At 33.2% G+C, this 22,234-nt stretch overlaps 1 protein-coding gene across 3 annotated transcripts in view; it reads right to left on the bottom strand.

The window, feature by feature from the left end:
- The window catches only part of LOC118184865 (EF-hand domain-containing family member B-like), a 94,770-nt gene that overhangs the window by 58,978 nt on the left and 13,558 nt on the right, over nt 1-22,234 (bottom strand). For all 3 annotated transcript variants that reach the window (XM_085817324.1, XM_085817323.1, XM_085817322.1), the window contains exons 3-4: nt 13,419-13,503; nt 4,783-4,947 (exon numbers count right to left, since the gene is read on the bottom strand). In XM_085817324.1, coding sequence (XP_085673450.1) covers nt 4,783-4,947; nt 13,419-13,503 — 250 coding nt within the window. The remainder of the gene's footprint in view (nt 1-4,782; nt 4,948-13,418; nt 13,504-22,234) is intronic.

Raw genomic sequence — 22,234 nt, 5'->3', positions numbered from 1 at the left:
TACAGAAGCCATAGTGGAGGACACGAAGACTTTGATGGACTTTTTAGCCAAGATTAAAGTCAAACTGAAAGAGATGAAAGCCGGACAGGAAGAGTTGAAAGCTGGATATGCTAAGATGAAAGCTGGATATGATGAGATAAAAGCTGGACCGGAAGAGATGAAGACCGGACGAGAAGAGATAAAAGCTGGCCAAGAAAAGGTGCCAGAGCAACTCCAATGGATGAAAGTGGAGCCATAAAAGACGATGTGGAAATAAAAGAATATGTGGACAGAAGTGGCATATGAAGAATCAAGGGATGGAGAAATGAAGGATGGACCGTCTAACGAGATTAAAGAAAGTGACAACACTTTTTGTAAAGATGAAGAAATAAAAGAAGTGCTTGTAAAGCTTCTGAAAAAGAGATGAAGAAATAATTCAGGGAAATAAAGTTCTGGATTCTCAAGTGCCTGAAATAGAGGCGGAAGAAAGTGAAAATGCAACTATTAAGTTGGTAGAAACTAATAGTGAAGTAACGAAGTCGCAGTTAGCAAGTAGTGAACCATCTGAAAGTTCATGTGATGCTGAGATGGAAGAAGCTGATGTACAACTTACACAGAGTGCTCCAGTATTACAAGAAAATTCACCCACTTCGCACACTATGTGTGTGCCTCATAGGGCAGGTTGTGCAGACAAGGACTTTATTCTAAACCTGGAAACTTCCGCTTGTAAAGGATCGGATTCTATTCATGACCCTAGTGCAAACATTGGAACTGACTTTCAGGATAGAGGTAAATAAGCATGCAGCTTCTGCTAAAAATATCGAGAAAATAAACTGTATGCATGCTGTGAATGAACTACAGAGTGGTGAACGAACTGTTTTAGATTTTCCAATGGATGAAAAGTCTGAAAGGACTGAATCTTCAAACTGTGACCTAAAAAACAGGAAAACATCTGAGAATTGCAGTGGAAAAGTATTTGACCAGGGTATAAATTAATGAAAAGACTGAAATCTATTCTGAACTTTAATTTGTACAATTTAAAATTGTTATGTGTTCATTTCTTGCTTTAGTTATGTTATTTGTTTGTTTTATTACTTTTTGTTTGCATCGAATTATGCTTCTGACCAAAGGTTATACTGTCCGGGACATGCAGTCCTTGGGAGGGGGCAGTGTTACGATATGTCCAGGCGTGTAGGATAGCTTCTCCACAAAGCAGGTTTAGGGTTGCCACATTTGGCGATATGCCATAGATTGATGGAGAACCTTCTGGAACAAATTCTTACTGGTTTAGCCCCGAATGTTCTCGAACACAAGCAAAAAGCTATATGAACCCTGCTGGTATGCGGAGAGTTGGTGCCTCGTCTAGCGAGTTGATAGTCGGTCATTGAGTGGCTGTCTCAAGTCTAGCGCCAAGTTGTCGTCGAGTGCATCGAGAGAGTCTTTTAGCATATCGGGAGTTAGTGCATTGTCTTAGAGTGTGCTGAGTTGAGAGCTGTACTCTTGTGTATCGTCGAGTGCATTGCGAGTTGTAGCATGGAGAGTTTCGAGAGTACGTAGAGTTCCAAGAACGACCAAACAGAGCTGTACTCTGGTGCTTTGCCGTGAAGCTGTCTTTACCGTTATAGCCTGAAGGCTGTGACGCTGATTGTTACAGCATGTTTATAGTAGTTCTTTGACCACTGTAAAAATGTTATTGGAGTTGTCATGAATAATACTGGCTAATAAATTGTGTTTTGATATTTCATCAAGAGCTGTCATCATTAATCACTTCAAATCAGTATGAACCCATACGAACGTCAAGAAGAAGAAAATAATGTAACAATATTTTTATCTAGTTATCGACCACATAATGAGCTGCCTCATACTTCTCACCATGCAATTTCGCATGAAAAATGTTAGATATTTTCTCTTTCCATCCTGTAAGACATCTGTCAGTTAATACAAAATTCTCTCCTAGCATTTCGGTGAATTCCAGAGCTTTTGTAGTGAACTTTCGTAGTAGCTCTAAAAATAGGAGCATTTTCTATTTTCACGATTAGAAACAATTCTTTAAAAGGAATTTCAATGTCTCATGATTTTGTCTTTTTTGCAATTCTTTGAAACATTATTTTTTATTAGTTCATCAATTATAATTCATTGTTTAAGTCTACTACATAATGTTTGCGAAATTCACAGTCTAAATGCAATTTTTTCCTAGCTGTACTTATCAAGCCCATCAAGATCTTCTAACAGTTTATCCTTTTCTTTTATGCTTTTATTCTTTTAAGACTTTTCACTTAAGCATTTTTAGAATGTTACAAGTTAAGCACAAAACAAATTTAAAAAATTCTTCTTCCAATGATTTATACAACTTCAAAAACCACGTTTCTAGCCAGCAGAAAGTTTGCATTTTGTATGTTGATTTGATTTGCCACTTAATGATTACAGGTATGGCCAACATTTTCTTTGCTTTTTCTTCAGCCTATAATTATCACTCATAACTCCCTCTCCATTCAAAAGCTGTTTAATGTATGGTAATGCTAGAAGGCAATTAATGAACTTTTTAAAAATAATTTGTGTGTGTATTCCAATGGGAAGACTTTGAATGTGTGAACCTTCTGTGTGATCCAAAGGGAAGATTTTGAAGGGAAAAAACATCAACTTCTTATCTGCTGGTATTTGAGAAATAACACTCACTCATTTATAACGGTGTTGTTAACCTTAAGATAAGGAAATTTTGAGTGAGAACAATGAGCTATAAAAAAATTTCTTACAAGTCCAAGGACTCTTACAGGTTCAGGAATACGGGCATAGAAAAATTTTATTCAAATCCATTTTTATTGTTGCACTATGTAATTGAATGATAAATAAGCCACAACCCACAATAAGTAAAATGAATGAGCTACAAGAAGCTTTGGTAGATACCAGTAGCCTTTTCTGGAACTGAAGAATTAAATTATTATTTGCCATTTCAAGTTTTATATGTGACGAAGATGAGTTTAATAAACATTGATTTATATTTGATTTGGTTCCTGGAAATTTAAATGTAAAAGGCAGATGATTTTATTAACCAGTGAGTTTAATAAATGGTGGATACTATATACATATGTTCTTCATGTAGCTATTATCTTAATATCACTTTAGGCTAATTTATCTCTTTTGTTTGTGAATGTAAAAGCAAGTTTTTACACTGCGATTTCACTGAAATAATCTTCATTGCTCAGTGTGAGAGCATAAAGTTTGACCGAACCAGTTTTGTGGTGCATTATTTCATAGCACACTGGTAGGGACGGGGCTTCTTGCCTCATCCTCACTGCCATTTTTATTTCTTCTTCACACGTTGCGAGTGTGTATAGCATAGTCTTCAAATTCCAATCTTTCTACAAAAAGATGATGCGGGAGTTCCCCAGGCTATAATGTGTTTAATCGCAATCTGACAAAACTGACAGAGATTAACTGCAATTCCATGAAAACAGCTTTATTTTGTGGAAACATGTCTTCCTTCCGATGTTTTTGGCCAGCATTATCTATCTTTGCCAGGTGCTGTGTGTGAAATGCTTCAGGTGTAATGTCGAGCAGCTTCTTCGTGTGTGGAGAAACTAACATATATGCTTTAAAGAGCAAATCTTTTAATATAATTTTAGTGTCTTTGTAATTCTTGATGAAGGTGAAATAGGATTCCTTAGCGTTACACATGCTCAGGTCTATGATGTCATATGGTAAAGAACAATCAGAATGTGAATGAACATTTTAGTGTAACTATGATAAACATATATATAATCAAGAAATTAATATAGTAGCTACTAATAAATAAAATTAGCAAAATGGTAAAAGTATGCTCAGTGCGTGTTCATATGTAAACTAAAATGGCATTATACAAGTAAGTAAAACTGTTTTAATGTTATCGAATGTCAAGTCATATGGGGGATAATTCTAGTATTTTTTAGCAATTGGGTTAGTTGCATTTACTCTTAATTACTTGTGGAGAATTTATGTTATTTACCATACATAACTGTTGCCATAACATTTGGCCTATACCCACAACAGTGAATGAGTTGCAGCATTACTGTACCTGTGGCATGTCCTTTGCACTGATAATGAAGTTTTTTTTTAAAAAAAATCTTATGGTATGTACCATTCTTTGCAAACTCTTGAAAGTATTTATTTTCAGCTTTTTATAATTCAGGTGTAGTGCAGAATTTATGAGCTTTTTTGAGATAAAAACAGAAAAGAGATATCTTATTAACATGAAAAGAAAACAAATCAAAAGAAACATTGATTGTTAATTGGTTTATAATAAATCATATTTCATTTTGTACTCTTGGTAAAGTAGATTCAGATGTTGGATGGTTTGTTTATTAGGTAATACAATTTTTTTAAAATCTACTTCTAATAACATTTTTGTACCATGACATTTGGGCTTTCTTAACAGCATGCAAATCAGTTTTATCCATTAATTTATTACATATTTAAATTACATGTGCCAACTAATTTTTGCTTAGAGTACATTGAAAAATACTAGAGATCACAAATTAAGTTAAACTTCTGACACTTTTCTCAAACTTTAGTAATGAGACATAACTTATGCTTACACAGTCTTACAAAACAGACTTGAAATAAATTAGAAATATGTTATTTTTAAAGATATGAATATATAAAACACACTTTCATTTCTAAAATATACACTGATATCTTTAGGAAAAGTAAAAACTAAACGAAAAAATAGACAGGAAAGACTTAACAAAATTATTTAGCATGTTTTTAAAAACACAAATTTTAATAAAGTAAAATTCTATTATAAAAAAGCAAGGAAACAAATCTCACAAATTGCATTCAGCATCAGGATTAAGTTTCCATGTCTTAGATATGGGAATAATGATTGCAGATTCTCCTCTAGTCTTCATAGTAAAAATTTCTTTCATATGATTGCCATTATTGTCAGGAGTTTTTAATTTTATACCAGCAGGAGCAACTTCTGCATTATGGCATCTGAAATATTTATCAAAATTGAAAATGCAGTTACACAGTTATAAGTGATAGGCACCTACCTGCGTTTATCAGTTATAACAAAAGATAATAAGCTTTACTGCATAGCAGCAGTGTTATTATAATATCTAAACTATAGTCATTTTTAAATTAAACTAAAAATTAATTATGCATCTGACATTTTAAAACTAATAGTAGAAATAATTACTGTAGTAAGTTGGGTAAAAACTACTGCAGCTCATTCTTAACCAGTTCAGCATTATCAAAATGACTGTTTGCTTTAATGATTAATTACCTTATTTACCTCATTTTATACTAAATATAAAAAAAAAAAAAAAAAAAAAAAAAAAAAAAAAAAAAAAAAAAAATCCTGCTTAAAATTTCCATTATTATGTTATAAATCATAGTTTAGCAAGCTTGTCTAAAACTAAAAAAGCTTCATGCATGACAGATTTGAATAATACAGTACAAAGTCTTTAATCCGGACGTCCATAATCTGGAATGATCTATAATCCGGACCTCAAAGCTACAAACATTCTGCGCATGCGTAACGTTTATGCATGCACGTTTAATGTACAACGAACGGTATAAGCTAGGCTAAAATTATCTAATTATCTATTTCAGTTAATGTTGCAAATTGCGTTGTTCCTTAATCTGCTAATTGGATCTGGCTTACTATTTTTTGCTGACTATTAGAACAATTTTATAAAAAGTAAGCTTGAACTTTTGATTATGTCAAAAAGAGTTTCCGATTCTTGAGCTGCCAAAGGATCTACAAAGTGAAAGCATGTTTCGATGTCCATCAAACAAAAAGTGGAATTGCTGCAAAAAATGGTTAAAGACATGAAGAAAGCGACAAAGAGGTTAGTGAAAACAAAAAAATTTTGATTGACAAGTCAGTCGGTATTCTCGGCACAGCAATTACAGGACTTGAACAGCAGAACTTTGTAACTGAACAAGAAATTATGTCTGTTTATAGAATTAGAGAAAGTAAACATAAAAAGTGCACATAAAACGAAGCAACTTAAACAACTTACATTGAAAGAAATGTTTAATAAATAAAGTAAACAAATAAATATTAAGCTTTTTTTTTTGTAAATTTTGATACCCTTTAGATCATAATTGCTCTTTATTTCATAAATTACGGTTTCATACTTTTAATTTTATAATTTCTGCATGCCATCTTACCAGATTTAAATTGATGATCGATAATCCGGAAAACCCCTAATCCGGAATCGCCGAAGTCCCGACGAGTCTGGATTAACCTTTTCGCAATGGCGCACCTTTGTTTAAGACGCTCGTGTGGGACGGAAGAGAATCAAAGGCAGTCACCATACAGGACGGAGGTTTTGCATCACTAAGCCTAATTTTGTAGCATTGTAATTTTTGGTATCATTTTAGATTATTACTTGAGCTCTTATATATGTTAAAATTAGCCCTTAAAACATTTTTTCTTTATTTTACATGAAAATATACTTAAAAAATTGCTTATCTTCTAAAATAATTTTCGGAAGCGCTATTCAAATTATTCCAAAGTTTTAATTGATAAAATCCATCAATAAAGTTTAAAATTAATAAAAAGAACACACTAAAGATTATTTACAGTAACAAGTAGCAAAATTTAAAATGAAAACGAGTGTGGTAAATCTCAAAGCACAGAGAAGTATCACTTTGTAACTCTTAGAAAAAGTACCACTTTTTAACTCTTTAGAAAATGAATCAGTACTCTCATTTGTGTTAGAAAATGGTTCACTAACCATATGAGGGTATTCTTCCTCTGACAAATAGCGCCTTCCCGCCATAATAGACTGGAGGTGAGGCTTTCCTAAATAAAAAAAGAAGGAACAGTAATATATCTGAAGGCAATGCAAAACGTAAAAAACCTCCGCACAGTAACCCTAAAAGAACGTACATAGTAGAGGAAAAAATAGAAGAAAAAAAGGAATTTGATATAAATCAGATACGAGAATGTTTTCATTAGCACGCAGCGATTTAAAGAGCCCACCTCTGTTTACGCTTTCCCTCCACCCCCCCCCCCCACGCTCGAACTGCTTATGAGTAAAATACCAAAGTCAAGCAGAATATATCAAACTCATGTGTTCATTTCAAAAGTAATGGACACAGGATGCCATCTAGTGGCTTTCAGAAAAATGTTCCACCTTAAAATGCGTATACGCATCACCCGTCCTCTGAACGCGATCTTTACTGATGCGTGGATGGGACGCCCGGCTGTAAGAGACGTTCTTAGGGAATGCGTATATGGGACGCCCGTCCTGAAAGGGTTAAAGACTTTGTACTGTAATAATAAGATCATGGTAGAAAAGCTGTGGAAAGGCTTTTCAAAATCAGAGCAAGAAAAACTGTATTGGTGTTTTAAATGAAATAAATACTTTGTTGAACCATAATTTTATTATTTCAAACAAACCATACAATTAGTTGAGGTTTTTTTTCCTTTAGTTCCTCATATGTTACAATAAAACCTTCATAAACCTTCAAACAATTTTTATCTTCTGTGAACATGATCACTATACAGAACATGATTATTGGTGAGGTTACTGTTGCGTTATTTTCCTCCTCATGATGTTCATTACGGTATGGGTTCGTGCGGATTTGGAGGGAATAATGAGAACAGCACTCGATGGAGTATCAAAACACCCTTTATTGGCCAGTATTATTCAAGACAGCTCGAATATCACATTTACAGTCATCAAAGTTCTACTATAAACTCGCTGGAACAATCAGTGATACAGCCTCCAGGTTATCAGGCTAACACGATGAAGACAGCTTCACTGCAAAGCACCAGAGTACAGCTCCCGACTCTGCTCGGTCGTTCTCGGAACTCCCTGTACTCTCGAGACTCTCCACGCGACAACTCTTGATGCGCTTGACGACACACAAAGCACAGCTCCTGACTTCTTGGTTCAATCATTCCTGGAGCTCAACACACTCTCTCAATGATGCAAAAACCACGATACAGTAACAGACTCTTTCAATGCACTCGACGACCCACTCGGCAATCGCTGCCCAACTGACAACTCGATTGACTCCACACAGACTTATTAACCCTGCTGGCTTTGTGTTATTCACTACCAATAAATTGATTTTAAAGTTTTGGTTAGAATTACCAAGCCAGGACGATTTAAATTGTGTAGTCTTTGACTACAATTTAAATTGTGTAATCTTTGGCTACTACATGTTTAAATTTGATTTTGACTGTTCTCATTTAGTTCCATCACTATAAGCTATAGGTTGATATTAAGTGCAAGAATTATGTTCAAATCTCTGTTTAATTAAAAGGTTATGAACACTTTATGATGTGTAGTTATATCAGATCTAGTGATGATTTGCTTCATAACTGATAAGGTTATCGGTTTCAAATGAAGTAAAACCTCATAAATTAATACTGATACTTTATTTTGGTGCCACTGAATAATGGCAGCCATAATAATAAGGGGCTATTAGCTAAGCTATGAAGTTGGTCATAAAGTGATAAATTTTGTAAAACATTTGTACTTAATGCATGAGCTTAAAAAAGTGTATGGGTTCAGTTGGACTCCAGTTACAAAATGATACTTTTTTTTTTCTACACAGGTTCATTTGCGCTTTGATGAAAACTGTTGTCTGAAAGTTTGTATACACAGATAGCTTAACAATGCAACATGGTTAAAACATTATTTTGTATCTACATTTTCTGAAAAGTTGCTTCTTTGATATAAAACCTATTTTAACAATAGCACAGATTTTTTTAATGAAGCATCAGTATACACAGTATCCAAATAAGAACATAATTCAATACATGCTCAGAAATTTTACTGATATGTCGAAGTTTCGCACACACAGTTCCTCCCAAATATCTGCTGTTTATCAGTTCCCTTAAAATCAATTTATCAAAATCCCAAAATCTTTATCAGATTTGAAAAAAAAAAAAAAAAAAAAAAAAAAAGATTTATAAACTATACAATGTTCCTGCTTATCAATGTGAAAATAAGTTACAACATGGTGAAATGAACAGATCAATATCTAGTCTGTCTTCTCATAGCAATCGTCAACCATCGATACAACATGCATGCACAATTCAAATTTCTAACCATTAACACAATATAGGAGGGCAATTCTGATTCTACAACTGAAATTAACCAGAAAAAAAATCTGCAACTTAAGTTTAATCTACTTAAAATATTAGTGTTTCTACCTTTATTTTTAAAAAATTCACTTAATGAAGAACACAATATGGCATTTGTTAAAGGGCATTGTTTGTTGCATCAGTAGAAAGGTTTTCATGGCAAAGTGACCTATATTTACATTGCACATGAGAAAAGGATAAGGAACTTTGAAAGGTAATTCAACCACTAGGTACATTAATTTAGAAGTCAGGCAACAAAAACCAGCATTTGCAAATTTTCAAGGATTAGTTTCGATGGTTTTACCGAACATCATCTTCAGCTGCCAAAGTACAAACGAATGAAATTAAGATATAGTGATTAGATAAGATAAGAATGGCTGGACAGGAGTTAAGGTACTGGCACCATCTATTGATGAAACAAGAACTAAAACATAATTTCTTTAAAGGCTGAAGGCAAAGATTGATTGGAATTAGGGTCGTTAACTAGAACAGAATCATTTTTTTGAATCTGCCCAGTGAAAATTTGCAAATATAAAGCTGATTTTTGTTGTTTGACTTTTGAATTAATGCTTGTTCAGCACGTTATTTTATCTTAATTACTAGGTATGAGTTACCAGCATCAAATTCATGTTTATAGTCTCTCAGCTATGAATAAAATTCATGTCTTTCAAACTTACGGTTCATTGCTTGCTTTGATAAAAAAAAGCATGACATCTAATATCTTACCTTCCTTTCAAATAGCATTATGATTCTATAAAGCAGGTGCAGCTATACAGTCAAAAGTCGTTAATTCGGAATGATCTATAATCCGGACCTCAAAACTAAAAACTTTCTGCGCATGCGCCGCGTTGACACATGCGCATAGGCGTTTACGCGTGCGCGTAAGACCCTTTACGACTGCGCATATGAGTGTGCGCAAGTGCAGAATACGTTTTCGCGTGTGCGTTTTATTATAATGGACGTATAAGCTAAAATTATCTAATTATCTATTTCAGTTAATGTTGATGATTGCGTTGTTCCTTAATTTTCGAATTGGATCCGGCTTATTATTTTTTGCAGACTGTAAGAGCAATTTTATAAAAGTAAGCTTAAACTTTCGATTATATCAAATATAATTTCCGATATATATTTGTTAATATGTAAAGGATCTAAAGCGAAAGTATGTTTTGAAATCCGAAATCTGTTTATCAATTTCACGCTGCTCGGCGGGGGGATTGCCGCGGCGGGCGCGTAATGAATTGGAAGTTGATCTGTCAGCACTATCCTTATCTTCAGCGCAGATGTTTTTATTTTATTTGGCTTATAATTCCTTACCAAATGCAGTATTTCATCTCGATATGCTCCGTCTTTGATATGATTTAAAACAAGTTCCTCGTCATTATAATTCGCTTTCGATAGCGAAGAAAGTAACAGAGGTTATTGAAAACGAAAAAATTTCAATTGACAAATTAGTCTGTGTTCTCGACACAGCAATTATAGGACTTGAACAGCGGAACTTTGTAACTAAACAAGAAATTATGTCTGTTTAATAGAATTAAAGAGAAAGTATTATCACATGAAACGAAGCAAAACTTAAACAACTTACATTGAAAGAAATGTTTAATAAAGTAAACAAATAAATATTAAGCTTTTTCTTTTTGCAAATTTTGATACCCTTTAGATCATAATTGTTCTTTATTTCATAAATTACGGTTTCATATTTTTAATTTTAGAATTTCTGCATGCCATCTTACGAGATTTAAACTGATGATCTATAATCCGGAAAAATCGATAATCCGGAATCGCCGAAGTCCCGACGAGTCCGGATTAACGACTTTTGACTGTATTTCCTGATTGCAGTAGCCACATGTTAGAATTCGAGAAAGTTCAAGAGCTGTAACTCCATATAGCATATTCCATGAATAAGCCAAGAATTTTTGGAACTTTATCTAAAGCTAAATTATGGGGCTCGGCCTATATACAGATCTGCTAATCTTGCAAAAAACATGGGAACTTTTAAGATGATCAGGGGTGAATGATAAATCACCAATACAGCACCATGCCATTTCTTTAGTTTATACTCCTTAAGTTTCCAAAAACAAATATTTTAAATGAGTTATTCGTCTTATGAAAATTAGTTGTTTTATTTTAGAAATTGTTTGTATTGCTGTTGTTTTTTTTCTCTACTCTCAAACTTGGGTTTAATTCACAGAAAAATGAGAGTAGCCATACTGTTGGAATTTTCTCTAAACACTACCACCCATAGTTTAAATTTAGCTGTAGTACAGGAATTGTTCTTCTCACTAATCTTTCAGTCAAATAAAATGTTACCAAAAATAAGACTGGAGCAGAAACAGCAAATAATATACAAGACAAATAAATGAATGGAAAAAAATGTACTAACTTCAAATAGAATTAAAACTACCTTTGTTGGTGTCTGGCGTTTTACTTTACAGCAATTTGATTGGAAAATATTCCATCCATTTTATCTGCTTGGCAACATTTTTGCCCTCATTACAAGTTTAAATGTTACAGGAACTTTTTTTCATTACAGCTTATAAACAGGTTTTGAATTTTGGGTAAATTTTTGAAGGAAAAAAACACACTTTAGGTTTATATGCAAATATATATGCTATGCTAATCTGCATATATAATAATATATAAAGTACATCATTTTAAAAGCAGTGAAATGAATTTTGAAAACTAAATATTTGCTTATAATGAATCCCCATTTTTATGTCATTAATATGGTTTCATATAAATATAAGTGTATAATTCTTCTTTCTTCTAGTTAGGAAAGTAAGTTTCTATGAAATATAGATTTGAAATCATTGCATAATGCAACTGAATTTTTTTTTTAGATGGAAACTCAAGCATTTTCTTCTCTGAGGAGAAATAGACTGAAATCAAACGAGTATCACAATGTATATAGCTTTTCATTCGTCTGAAGAATAATGCACTTGAAAAGTGGATTTGCCGATTTAAATTTATTAACTCCTGTGCAATCCCCTGGGAAGGAAATAAAACAGACATGTGACAGTTTGGTTGACAGACAGGTTGTTTCTGCTTATTAGCCAGTTCTGGGCTCTTGGCTTTGATTCTGCTTTAAAAACTGCCATTTGGGAATGGTATTTTTCACAAACTATGATTTGGTGACAGCAATTCATATTTTCATTCAATTATAAAATTTCTTTGCAGTTCCATCATATGCAATGTATTACTTTTTGGGGATGCAATCCCCTTCTCGATGTTACTAAAGGAGGTTCTTTTGGTTACCCTGTGATCTTTTTCTTATAACGTTATTGTATAGTATCCACTTCTCATCTCCAGTAATGAGTCATTTCAAATAAGGAGCTTCTTTCTTTCTTCTCAGCAAAAAATCACTTGCCAAAACTTCAAGTATTTTGCTCTGTTAAAGTATGGAATACCCATACATTGTAGCAGCTTATATACCAAATCTTTTTCAAATGATCCTGTATCACACTTTTTGAAACATTTACTCTGTCTGATAGTTCCTGAACTGTAGAACTTGAATTCTTGGTGATAGATTCTTTTATTAGCTATATCTTTTATTTATTCTTCAAAGCTAAAATTTCCATACCTAAAACTTCTCAAGTTACACATCAAAAAAGTCCATCAAAAAGTCCAATAAGCAACATGCCTAGCATTTTTTTCCTTCTTTAAAATAAGCAGAAAAGAACATCTTTAAACATCGTTTTCAATCAAGGTCATTCCTTATCAGAGGTAAGAAAAAAGAAAATGTACTTCAATTTGAGAAATATAGAACTTTTCAAATTACCCATTATATAATTATAAGGACTGTTAAATCTTCTTCTCCAACTTATTCCCATTAAAATCAGTTGCCTATTAGAATCAAGGAAACAATTTGGGGAATCTTGAAGAAAATGCTATGTTTTATATTGAATAAACACATTAAATACAAAATACCATATCACAGTTAAATTATTTGAAACATTTCTTTCTACTCAAAAACTATTTTACAGCATTTAATATGATACAAATATCTAGTTGTAACTTTCGGTAAATTTAACTGAGATTCTTCAGCTTTCCTGACTTTTGAAATGTGATTCTTAAAGATGAGAGGTTTAGCCATTCCTGTTATATATATATATATAACAGGAATGGCTAAATTAAATAACTATATATATATATAAATATATGTATATATAGTTATGTTTGCATAATCTCTGAAACTACAAGAATACATACATATGCATAGAACATTCTGAAATTAAAAACTTTGATGGTGTATATAATACATATTCAAATACACTCCCTATTACACGTAATTTATGACAGAATTAAGATTAGTACAACTTTGTGAAAGTATTTAAAATGAATTAATACTTACTTACAAAATGGATTAAAAGCTTTTGAATACTCAGACTGAAAATATATTTCATTAGATGGAGACATACACTGCTCAGCTGAATCACCTGTTGAAGAGAACATTTATTATTCAAAACGATAATGTACAGGGGCTAACATCTGTCATCCATCCTATAGTATCATCATGGATTTAAATTATATACATTAAAAATCTGTAATTGTTTGTAAATCTTATATATATTATGGATTTAAAATAGTAGACAAATATATACATTGCACTTTTTATAATAAATACTCATTGGATATTTTATTATACTAAATTTTCTTCTAAAACTAAAGTATTGAGAAAATGTAAATGATGCATCATTCTCTATATGACATATACATAGTCAAGTCACATAAATGTAACCACCTACTTTCGGCACCAACCTGAAATAACACAGAAAGCAGGTGGCAGCACTAGCAGTGAAAGGTATATAAAGGGTGTTAGAGAGAGTAGTTGTTGGTGCAATGCAGAAATATAGTGATTTATCGGATATCAAGAAGGGCTTAATCATTGGCTTCTAGGCCAAGTTTGGAAACATTTTTGAAACAGGGGCTAATTTTGTGAACTGTTTATGTGTTGCTGTGGTAAAAGTATGTGGTGTATGGCAAAAAGGCATTATCCAAAACCAGCGATGTGGTACACCACAAGCCATAGATGACACAGGTGAATGATAGCTGCAGAGATGCATTCAGGTGAATAGATGTGAATCTGTGCACTAACCAGCTATCCATATGAACCAAGGGGCTACCAACAGGGTGCCTTCAGCAACAGTTTAGCGAATAATTGATGTATATGAGTCTCCACAACAGATGCCTGGTTAATGCACCTATGCTGGCTGTTGTTGATCAGCAACAAAGGTTGGAATTTATAAATTGATACTGCAAGTGGATGCCCACTGAATGGAGACTGGTGGCTTTTTCTGAAGAATCTCAAGTTATGCTCTATCAGACAGATGGAAGTTGGCAGATATAGCATGAAACATCTGAAAAATAACATCCAGCAACAACTGCCAGAAGGGTCCAAATAGCTTGCAGGATATGTCATGGTTCAAAGAGCACCAGAATGAGTTTACTGTACTCCCCTAGTTGCCAAATGCTCTGGGCTTAAACCTAATCAAGAATCTATGGTACCACCTTGACCGAGTTATTTGTGCCATGGATCCTCAGCTACACAAGTTAGTGTAGCTGGCCATGACACTTAAATCAGCATGGCTACACATTCCCACAAGTGTCTTCCGGAATCTCACTGACTCTCTTCCTGCGTTCTTGCAGCAGTCAGCACTGTGAAAAGTAGTTATTCTGGTGTTTGGTTGGTAGTAACATTAATATGACTGGACTGTATATAATAAATTGACTAAATGACAATGAAGTAATAAGTTTGATTAGCTACTGGAGGGAAAAAAAAATCTCACAAATATTTGGAAGATACGTAAGCTCAACTATTAAATGAGTAAAGCCAAAACATATGTTAGACTTAATGGAGAATCTGAAGAACAAGGAATTATCCAAAAAGGTGAAAATTAGTATGCACAGGGTATATGACTAAAAGTAACATCATACATCACACAGCTTGAGAATATCAGTTGTTTAGAATAGATTTACAACTGGATCTTATTTAAATAAAATTGTGCATTTTCCCCCTCCTCTCTTCCACAAAATGCTACAGATTGCTTGTGTTACCTATTCAAAAATGAAACTTTAATTCTGCAGTTATTAAGCAAGACCCATTTTTCTTCACATGGTAATTCTAGCATTCCACAGTTGTTAGCGGCTTAAGCAAGTTAAAACAATATTTTCTCTTCAGTTTCCGATTTAAAAGGTCAAACAGAAAAGCCTAAGACCAGAAAAAGCTTTTGTGGAGGTCATTCTAAAGGATATTGGTTTGTATTTATGTTATAAATGAGAAAAACCCCAAACCATCCATGCAACCAGCTCATCTCCCATGATTTAAACTAAGGTTTAACTACCAATATTCAACTATGTTACATACTCAGCCATTCATTTTCAAACTAGGTTTTATGCCCCTTAGCTTATTATAAATTTTTCAAGTGTTCCAGTGCTGCTACTAATTTGATAATACTTTCTGCTTAATGATATTTTGGACATCTATCAAAGATATAGGAAAATTATGTTTTCAACGGCAAACTTTGCAAAATATCTGCCAGCTCAGTACCCTCTGCACTAATGCATCTAGGTTTGGCTTATTTAATTATGTCAAAAGACCATAGGATATCTGACTAAGGGGCTATCCTAAGGGAAGGCATGCCTTAAAGGACAGCTTTCTAAGGGAAAACTGACTTGTTACACATGGGAAAAACTATGAAAATATTTTACTATGAATAAACTATGAATTTTGCTACCAACTACAATGTCAGCTGAGTATGATCACTAACTTTCAAACTTCCACATGTATGAAGGTACATAAGGGTTGTCTTAAAATCTACATTCTGCAAAGAGCTGTCTGTACACCATATCAATATCTTCTTTCCATCACTATGAGAAATAATGAGAAGCTCAGCCCAAGGAGTGGTGGTGATGCTTTGTAGTGCATAGCCTGCTAAGTCATGATACACCTAACATATGGTTACAGTGGATGGATCTATAAAATGTACATGCCATGAGAAAAAACAAGTTGGAATAAAAAAACTCAAAAACACTGTCCTGAAGTCTATAAGAATAACATAAAGAAGAAACAGATATATCTTAGTATATTAATTAAAAACATTTGTACTAGTTTGAAATTTTTACAATATTAAAAACACTTTACTCTAAGTTAAAAAAATACCTGTGTAAAATATCTTTATCTAATGTTAATTATCCAGTTATTATGATCCAAGTCCTTCCAGTAACTTTTCCTTTTCTATTCCTCATGGGAATGCAAATTAGCTTCACATGTTTTCTTTAAGCTAAGGTTTTTGATGCTTTAATTTAAAACAGCTTCTAACAATAACATCTTGCTGTTATTATTTTCCACCAGTTCTGCTTAAAGGTAATAACCTGGCCTTAGTATTCCTGCTAGCCAGTGTTTGAATTATGCACCATAATGTTTGCCGAATTTCTGCGATGGAAATACAAAGATTACGCTTTTATATAAATTTTAAAATTAAAATAACAAAAAAGTTTATTAAAACCATCTTCTGTTTTTGTGAGTTGTTTAAGATGTACCAATAACTCGCTATCTACATAATAGAGTGTGCAAGACTTTAAATCTAGTTCCTAATTACAATATCAGTCTTGCATCTGGTGCCCAACTTTGCATGATCTATGTTGCAAGATAAAGCATTTTTATCCTGCCCCCACTAAGACTCCAACAGAAGGTTGTGGCTTTATTTAAGACACTACGCACGTATTGATGAAGCTGCCCAGCACTTTCAACAGGAGAACTTCAATGTTGACCTCTTTGGAACATTTAGAAACGCATTTTTTACATACTCTATTGGAGAGTTACAAAAGGTGATCACATCTACACCGTAGCGCTTCGAGGTCAGGTCCTGAGCTAGTGAAGCCATAAAAAGTATTTATTAGGTGAGCCAGAGAGTGAAAATTAAAAGTTTCAAGTATTAAAAACTGTCCTTTTAAAAGCATTCCCTGTGGTGAAACACAGGGTGAAGTTACAGTTTGAACTTTATGGTCATTTTTAGACTAAAGCAGATGAGTTCTTAGAAAAGTATATGTGGTAATTTGGTGTATGGGGAAAAAAAAAAAAATCGGTATCGAAATTATTCAGGTAATATTACCTAAGTTGCTGCAATAGATTCAGGGTTTTCTGCAGCTAAGAAACTCTAGTATGTTAGAAGCATTTTTGGAGCTAGTGGTGAACTTTGAAAGTCTGTGGATGTCAGGAAGTATGCCTATTATTTAGTGGTATTTTTTTAAAACCTGTAGTTGAAGGAGGTCCTAGGTTTGATAGCAAGAGACAATTTGGTAAAAAAGAAAATTTTTCATTCACTGATTGCACTAAGATAAATCTCAATACAGAAAAGCAGTGGAAGTTAAAAAGAAATCTTTAGACTACACTGAGGTGCCGTGAGTCAGAAAGGACAATCACTCCAAAGAAATGAAAAGGGCTCTACCAAATTAAATAGAATGTTCATGCAGCTAGCCCATTCACCTGGAATCAAACTCAGGTTGATCAACCAGCATTCAGAGACTTCAACACTCAGCCGCTGGTAGGCTCGAACATATCTAGAACAAAGCAGTAGATTACCACAAAATTTCACATTCATATTCAGCTTCACAACAATGGTAATTAGACTTTTTAATATGAGAAAAGCTTCCAATAATTAAAAAGTTCTCTCAATATTATTTAAATTGTGTTAAATGTCATACCTTCAAATGTTTTATTGGGCACGTGGGCACAAAGTAGTTTTTGAAAAAAAAAAAAAAAAAAAAAAAAAAAAAAAACTTTTTGAAAAAATCTTTTTTTACCTTTTTGAAAAAAGGTGAAAAACCTTTCAGGATAACTTTTAGGAGGTATAGATTATTTGATGTAGCAGGAACTAAGGTGAAAGTGGTACAAGGGAAACACTGTGAATGTATATGCAGAATAACTTCAGATGTGATGGCTTAAAAATGAACACCAGAAGGTGGTTTCTGCATTGTGAGAAACTTACAAACAAACCTAATACTGGGGTTGGATTTTCTAAAATCTGCTGGTGTAAAAACTAATTTTCAAGAAGATAAAATACAACTAGAGACGAATAAGCTAGTTGAAAAAGAAACAGAGTCGCCGATCTTTGACCTACTGGAGCTGAATTCAAAAGAAAAAAAATCAAGTTAGAGCAGTTGATCAGAAATTTTCAGATTTATTTGATAATATCCCTGCTTGACACATATGCTCAGATACTTGATAAACTAAAAACAACCATCCTTGTAGAGCAAAACACTACTGCTACAACAAAGTTAAAGAACGAAATGATAGAAAACATATTACAGACATGCTAAAAAACAAAATTATAATCACCATAAATAGTCCCTAAGCTAGCTATACAATATTATGCCAGAAGAAAGCCATCTGCCACACACTAATTTTAAAGCATGTCATTTCCTTATTGACTCCAGAAAACTAAACAGTATAACAAAATATCTGCACTTGCCAGTAACTGAGGAAATATGAAGAAAAATTAAATTCTCAAAATACATGAAGATTCTAGTTCTCATAATTGGATATTTCAAATATGTGTGAAACTCGCCGACATGCCAAAAACATCGTTTATTATGAAATCAGAGGTTTATGCTTTCCTTAGAATGTTGTTTGGCTATGTGGAGCCTCTGCAATGTTTTAAAGAATGTCATAATTCCAAGACCCATCCTCAGAAAATCAACACTTATTCGTTTAGATGGCATTATATTCACAAGCGAGCTTATTGATGAACATATTCAGAATTTAGATGAAGTTTTTTCACTTCTGAAAGAAGCAGGTTTCATGGGAATATGGACAAATATAAATTTGTAGCCAGAGAAATCCGATATCTGGGATATGAGATATTTTGAGAAGGGAACAGAAACAGAAGACTCGAAAACAGCAGGTATAAAAAAATTATCCACCACCTAAGCAGGCAAAAAAATTGGCATCATTTTGGGGCTTAGAGTTTTCATTAACGATTTTGCTCACATACTAGAGCTCTTATTAACACGTTGACGGCGGCATGACCCACCGGTGGCCCATGCTACATTGTTCCTTGAGACGGCGCATCACTGATGGGCCATGTTTGTATATAAAAAAATAAGTAGTACAAAATGCAATTTTATTGATTTAACATTATACATTAACATTTATACCTTATAATCAAACTTTTAGCACAAAATACATAACTTATAATTTAATAAATACATTAGATATAACTACTACTTATGATACCAATGCAATTTTTTAAAACATTTTAAACAAAGTGCCAGCTTATCTGGACAACTGCTACAAAAGGTCATTACTTTTTTGTTTTGTTTGCGGCATACTGTGTACCTTTTAAGTTTGTTAAGCGTTGGTAACACTCTTTACATCTTTTCCTCATCTTCCTCGCAGATCCTTGGTTTGAACTTAAAAAATGTTTTTTCCGTCTACTTACTATTAATTCTTCACTAGGAGGATTCTCAACACTCTTCAATAGATAATCAATAATTTTTTTTCTCTAAATTTTAAAATTTGGTAAAGCTTGGTTCCCCACTCTTTGTGGATGTACCACGCATTTACTAAAGAGGTCTCACATATTAGCTCCATGGCAACTTTTTGATACCATTTTACCGTTTTCCGTAAACATTTATAATAGGAACACATTTGGTCAGATATATCAACTCCCTTTTTCACATTATTGTAAGAAAAAACGGTACCTGGTAAAAGTGACTCTCTAAAACTCCCTATAAGTGTTCAGTGATTAACACTAAACTACAAACAATTTTTTTTGAAAAACATATATTTTACACTTACAACACAAAGGTGGGAAAAATGAAAGAAAAAGCTATTAAAAAGTTCTTATGTTACCGTATTTGATGGCATATAAGACGCGCCCTTATTTAGAAAGCCACACACAAGAAAAAAAAGCTTCAATACCACAATAACTTAAAATGTGGTTTCTTTTAGTTCTCACGTTTCGTAAAAGGCAAATAAACAATTATTGAATGCAATTACCAAACATATTTTTATTAAGGAAAATTAACAAACAGCAAGCTATTTTGAACATGATATGTAAATTTCAATTATGAATAAATGAATGAACGGGAAGCAATCAAACATAATACAAAATAACGCAGAAACAACAAAACACACAGATTCAAGGAAAACGTTGCCTATCATGAAATTAGACTTTAATAACTTTCAAAACCATAAAAATCCTTTTCACTATCATCATCATCGAAAACGAGATTATCGTCATCACTACTGTTTCCGTCATCTCTAGTTTCACCTTCTTCAAATAATGCATCGCCTTCTGTTCCGTCAAGAGTATTACTGATTCTGCACTTCTTAAAGGACTTAACAATTACTTCAGCCTTTATGTCCTCCCAAGATCTTTTTATCCATTCGCACACTTGTGAAATAGAGGGCCGCTTCATTCTACCTGAGGGTGTGAGGGCGTGAATGGCTCTCCTATCCACTTGTTCCATTTACATATAGTTCTAATATAGGTATTTTGACACAAAATTGGACTTTTTCTGAAATAATATACCAATATTTTTCCATAGTTCGATTCTACGACTCAAATTATGCCTAGATATTAAATTTTGTAATTTTTGGTGAAAAATTTATGAAGAAATTAAAAAATTTTTTCTCATTTTGCGCCAAGAATAATTCATTTGGCAAATCTCTTAATCTACAGCAACCTATTTTCCTTTTCTTTTTCTCAATGTACAAAAGCGGAAAAAAGGTCATCACTCATACTTTCAAATAATTTTAAAAAAGTGTATAAACCACATTTGGCGTTATTATCGCTTATAACAAATATGCCAAATTTCATAAAGTGCCAATATGTGAATTCATGTATATCTTAGGAAATTTTGGATAAAAAAAACTCTCATTTTTTGCAGGTATGTTTAGAAATACATCTACTTTAAGATGATGGTAAAAATTTATAGGTTATGTTTAAAATTTTTTTTCAAAAAATTTATAAAAATTATTTAAACATACAAATTTTAAAAATAAATCATAAAAATGGGCATATGTTACCTGAAATTAATCTAAACTTGAAAATGTGAAAAGAAGAATCAAATAATATAACAAATTCAATTAACGTGGAGGAGCTAAAATTTTGAGAGCTAATTTTTTTAAAACTAATCATGCGATTTTTACAAAACTTGGCACTGTTACATATATGTGGCAACACACTAGTTGCTGGTCAAACTGAAGTGAAGTAATTGTCAGTTAATGTTCGTGTGGAATAAACAATGTGCTATGTGAAAGTGTTGTAATGAACTTAAGTATAGATCAATAATTATTAATATGATTAAAACATGGCGTAGTTGCATGGAATAGTATTACAACTAATTGCCAGGCAATCAATCCCCTTGGTTGTTTTTCCTCTCAGCAGACGCAAGATGGAATTTTGTCACCCACCGCGAGGCCTAAGTTTGGACGGCAATGTGGCTGAAAACTGGCGCAGATTCAAGCAGCTGTTCCAGATTTATATGAAAGCTTCAGGAAATGCTTCAAAAGATTCAGATGTGAAAGTTGCTTTATTTTTAAATGCCGCTGGTGAGGAAGCAGTTGAAGTGTTCAACACGTTCAATCTTTCAACAGGAGATCAGGATAACTATGAAAAAGTGCTTGAGAGGTTTGAAGCTTTCACGACACCTAGAACAAATGTTGTGGTGGAGAGATTTTTATTCAATAAGAGAAAACAAGAAGGGGAACTTTTTGATTGTTTCGTAACTGACCTGAAAAAACTTGTAAAATCATGCGAATTTGGTGAGCAGTGTGACTCTGTCATATGTGATTGCATTGTCCTTGGAGTATCAGATGCCAGTTTACAGGAGAGGATGCTGCAAGAAAATAATCTGAGTTTGGAAAAAGCAATTGAATTAGGGAAAGCAGCTGAATTGAGCAAAGCTCGTGCTCAAACATTAAGAGAACACAATGTTGACAGCGTAACTAGAGAAAATGTGAAGCAACATCGGACAGGAGGAGCCAATGCAGCCTTAGCAGTGAGGAAGCACAGAGGATGGAGTGATGACACTTCAAATACTGAGACATCTTTATGTAAAAAATGCAACAGACATCACGTTAATGGACAGTGTCCGGCATATGGGAAAAAATGCTTTAATCGTGGCAAACTAAATCACTTTTCGACTATGTGCAGACTGAAG

Source organism: Stegodyphus dumicola, chromosome 5 (genome assembly GCF_044657685.1).
Source record: "Stegodyphus dumicola isolate Sdum_Otavi_A_Nest chromosome 5, ASM4465768v1".
In the NCBI taxonomy this organism is placed as follows: Eukaryota; Metazoa; Arthropoda; class Arachnida; order Araneae; family Eresidae; genus Stegodyphus; species Stegodyphus dumicola.
The sequence above is the reverse complement of the archived record's forward strand: the minus strand, read 5'-3'. Positions and strand labels throughout refer to the sequence as shown.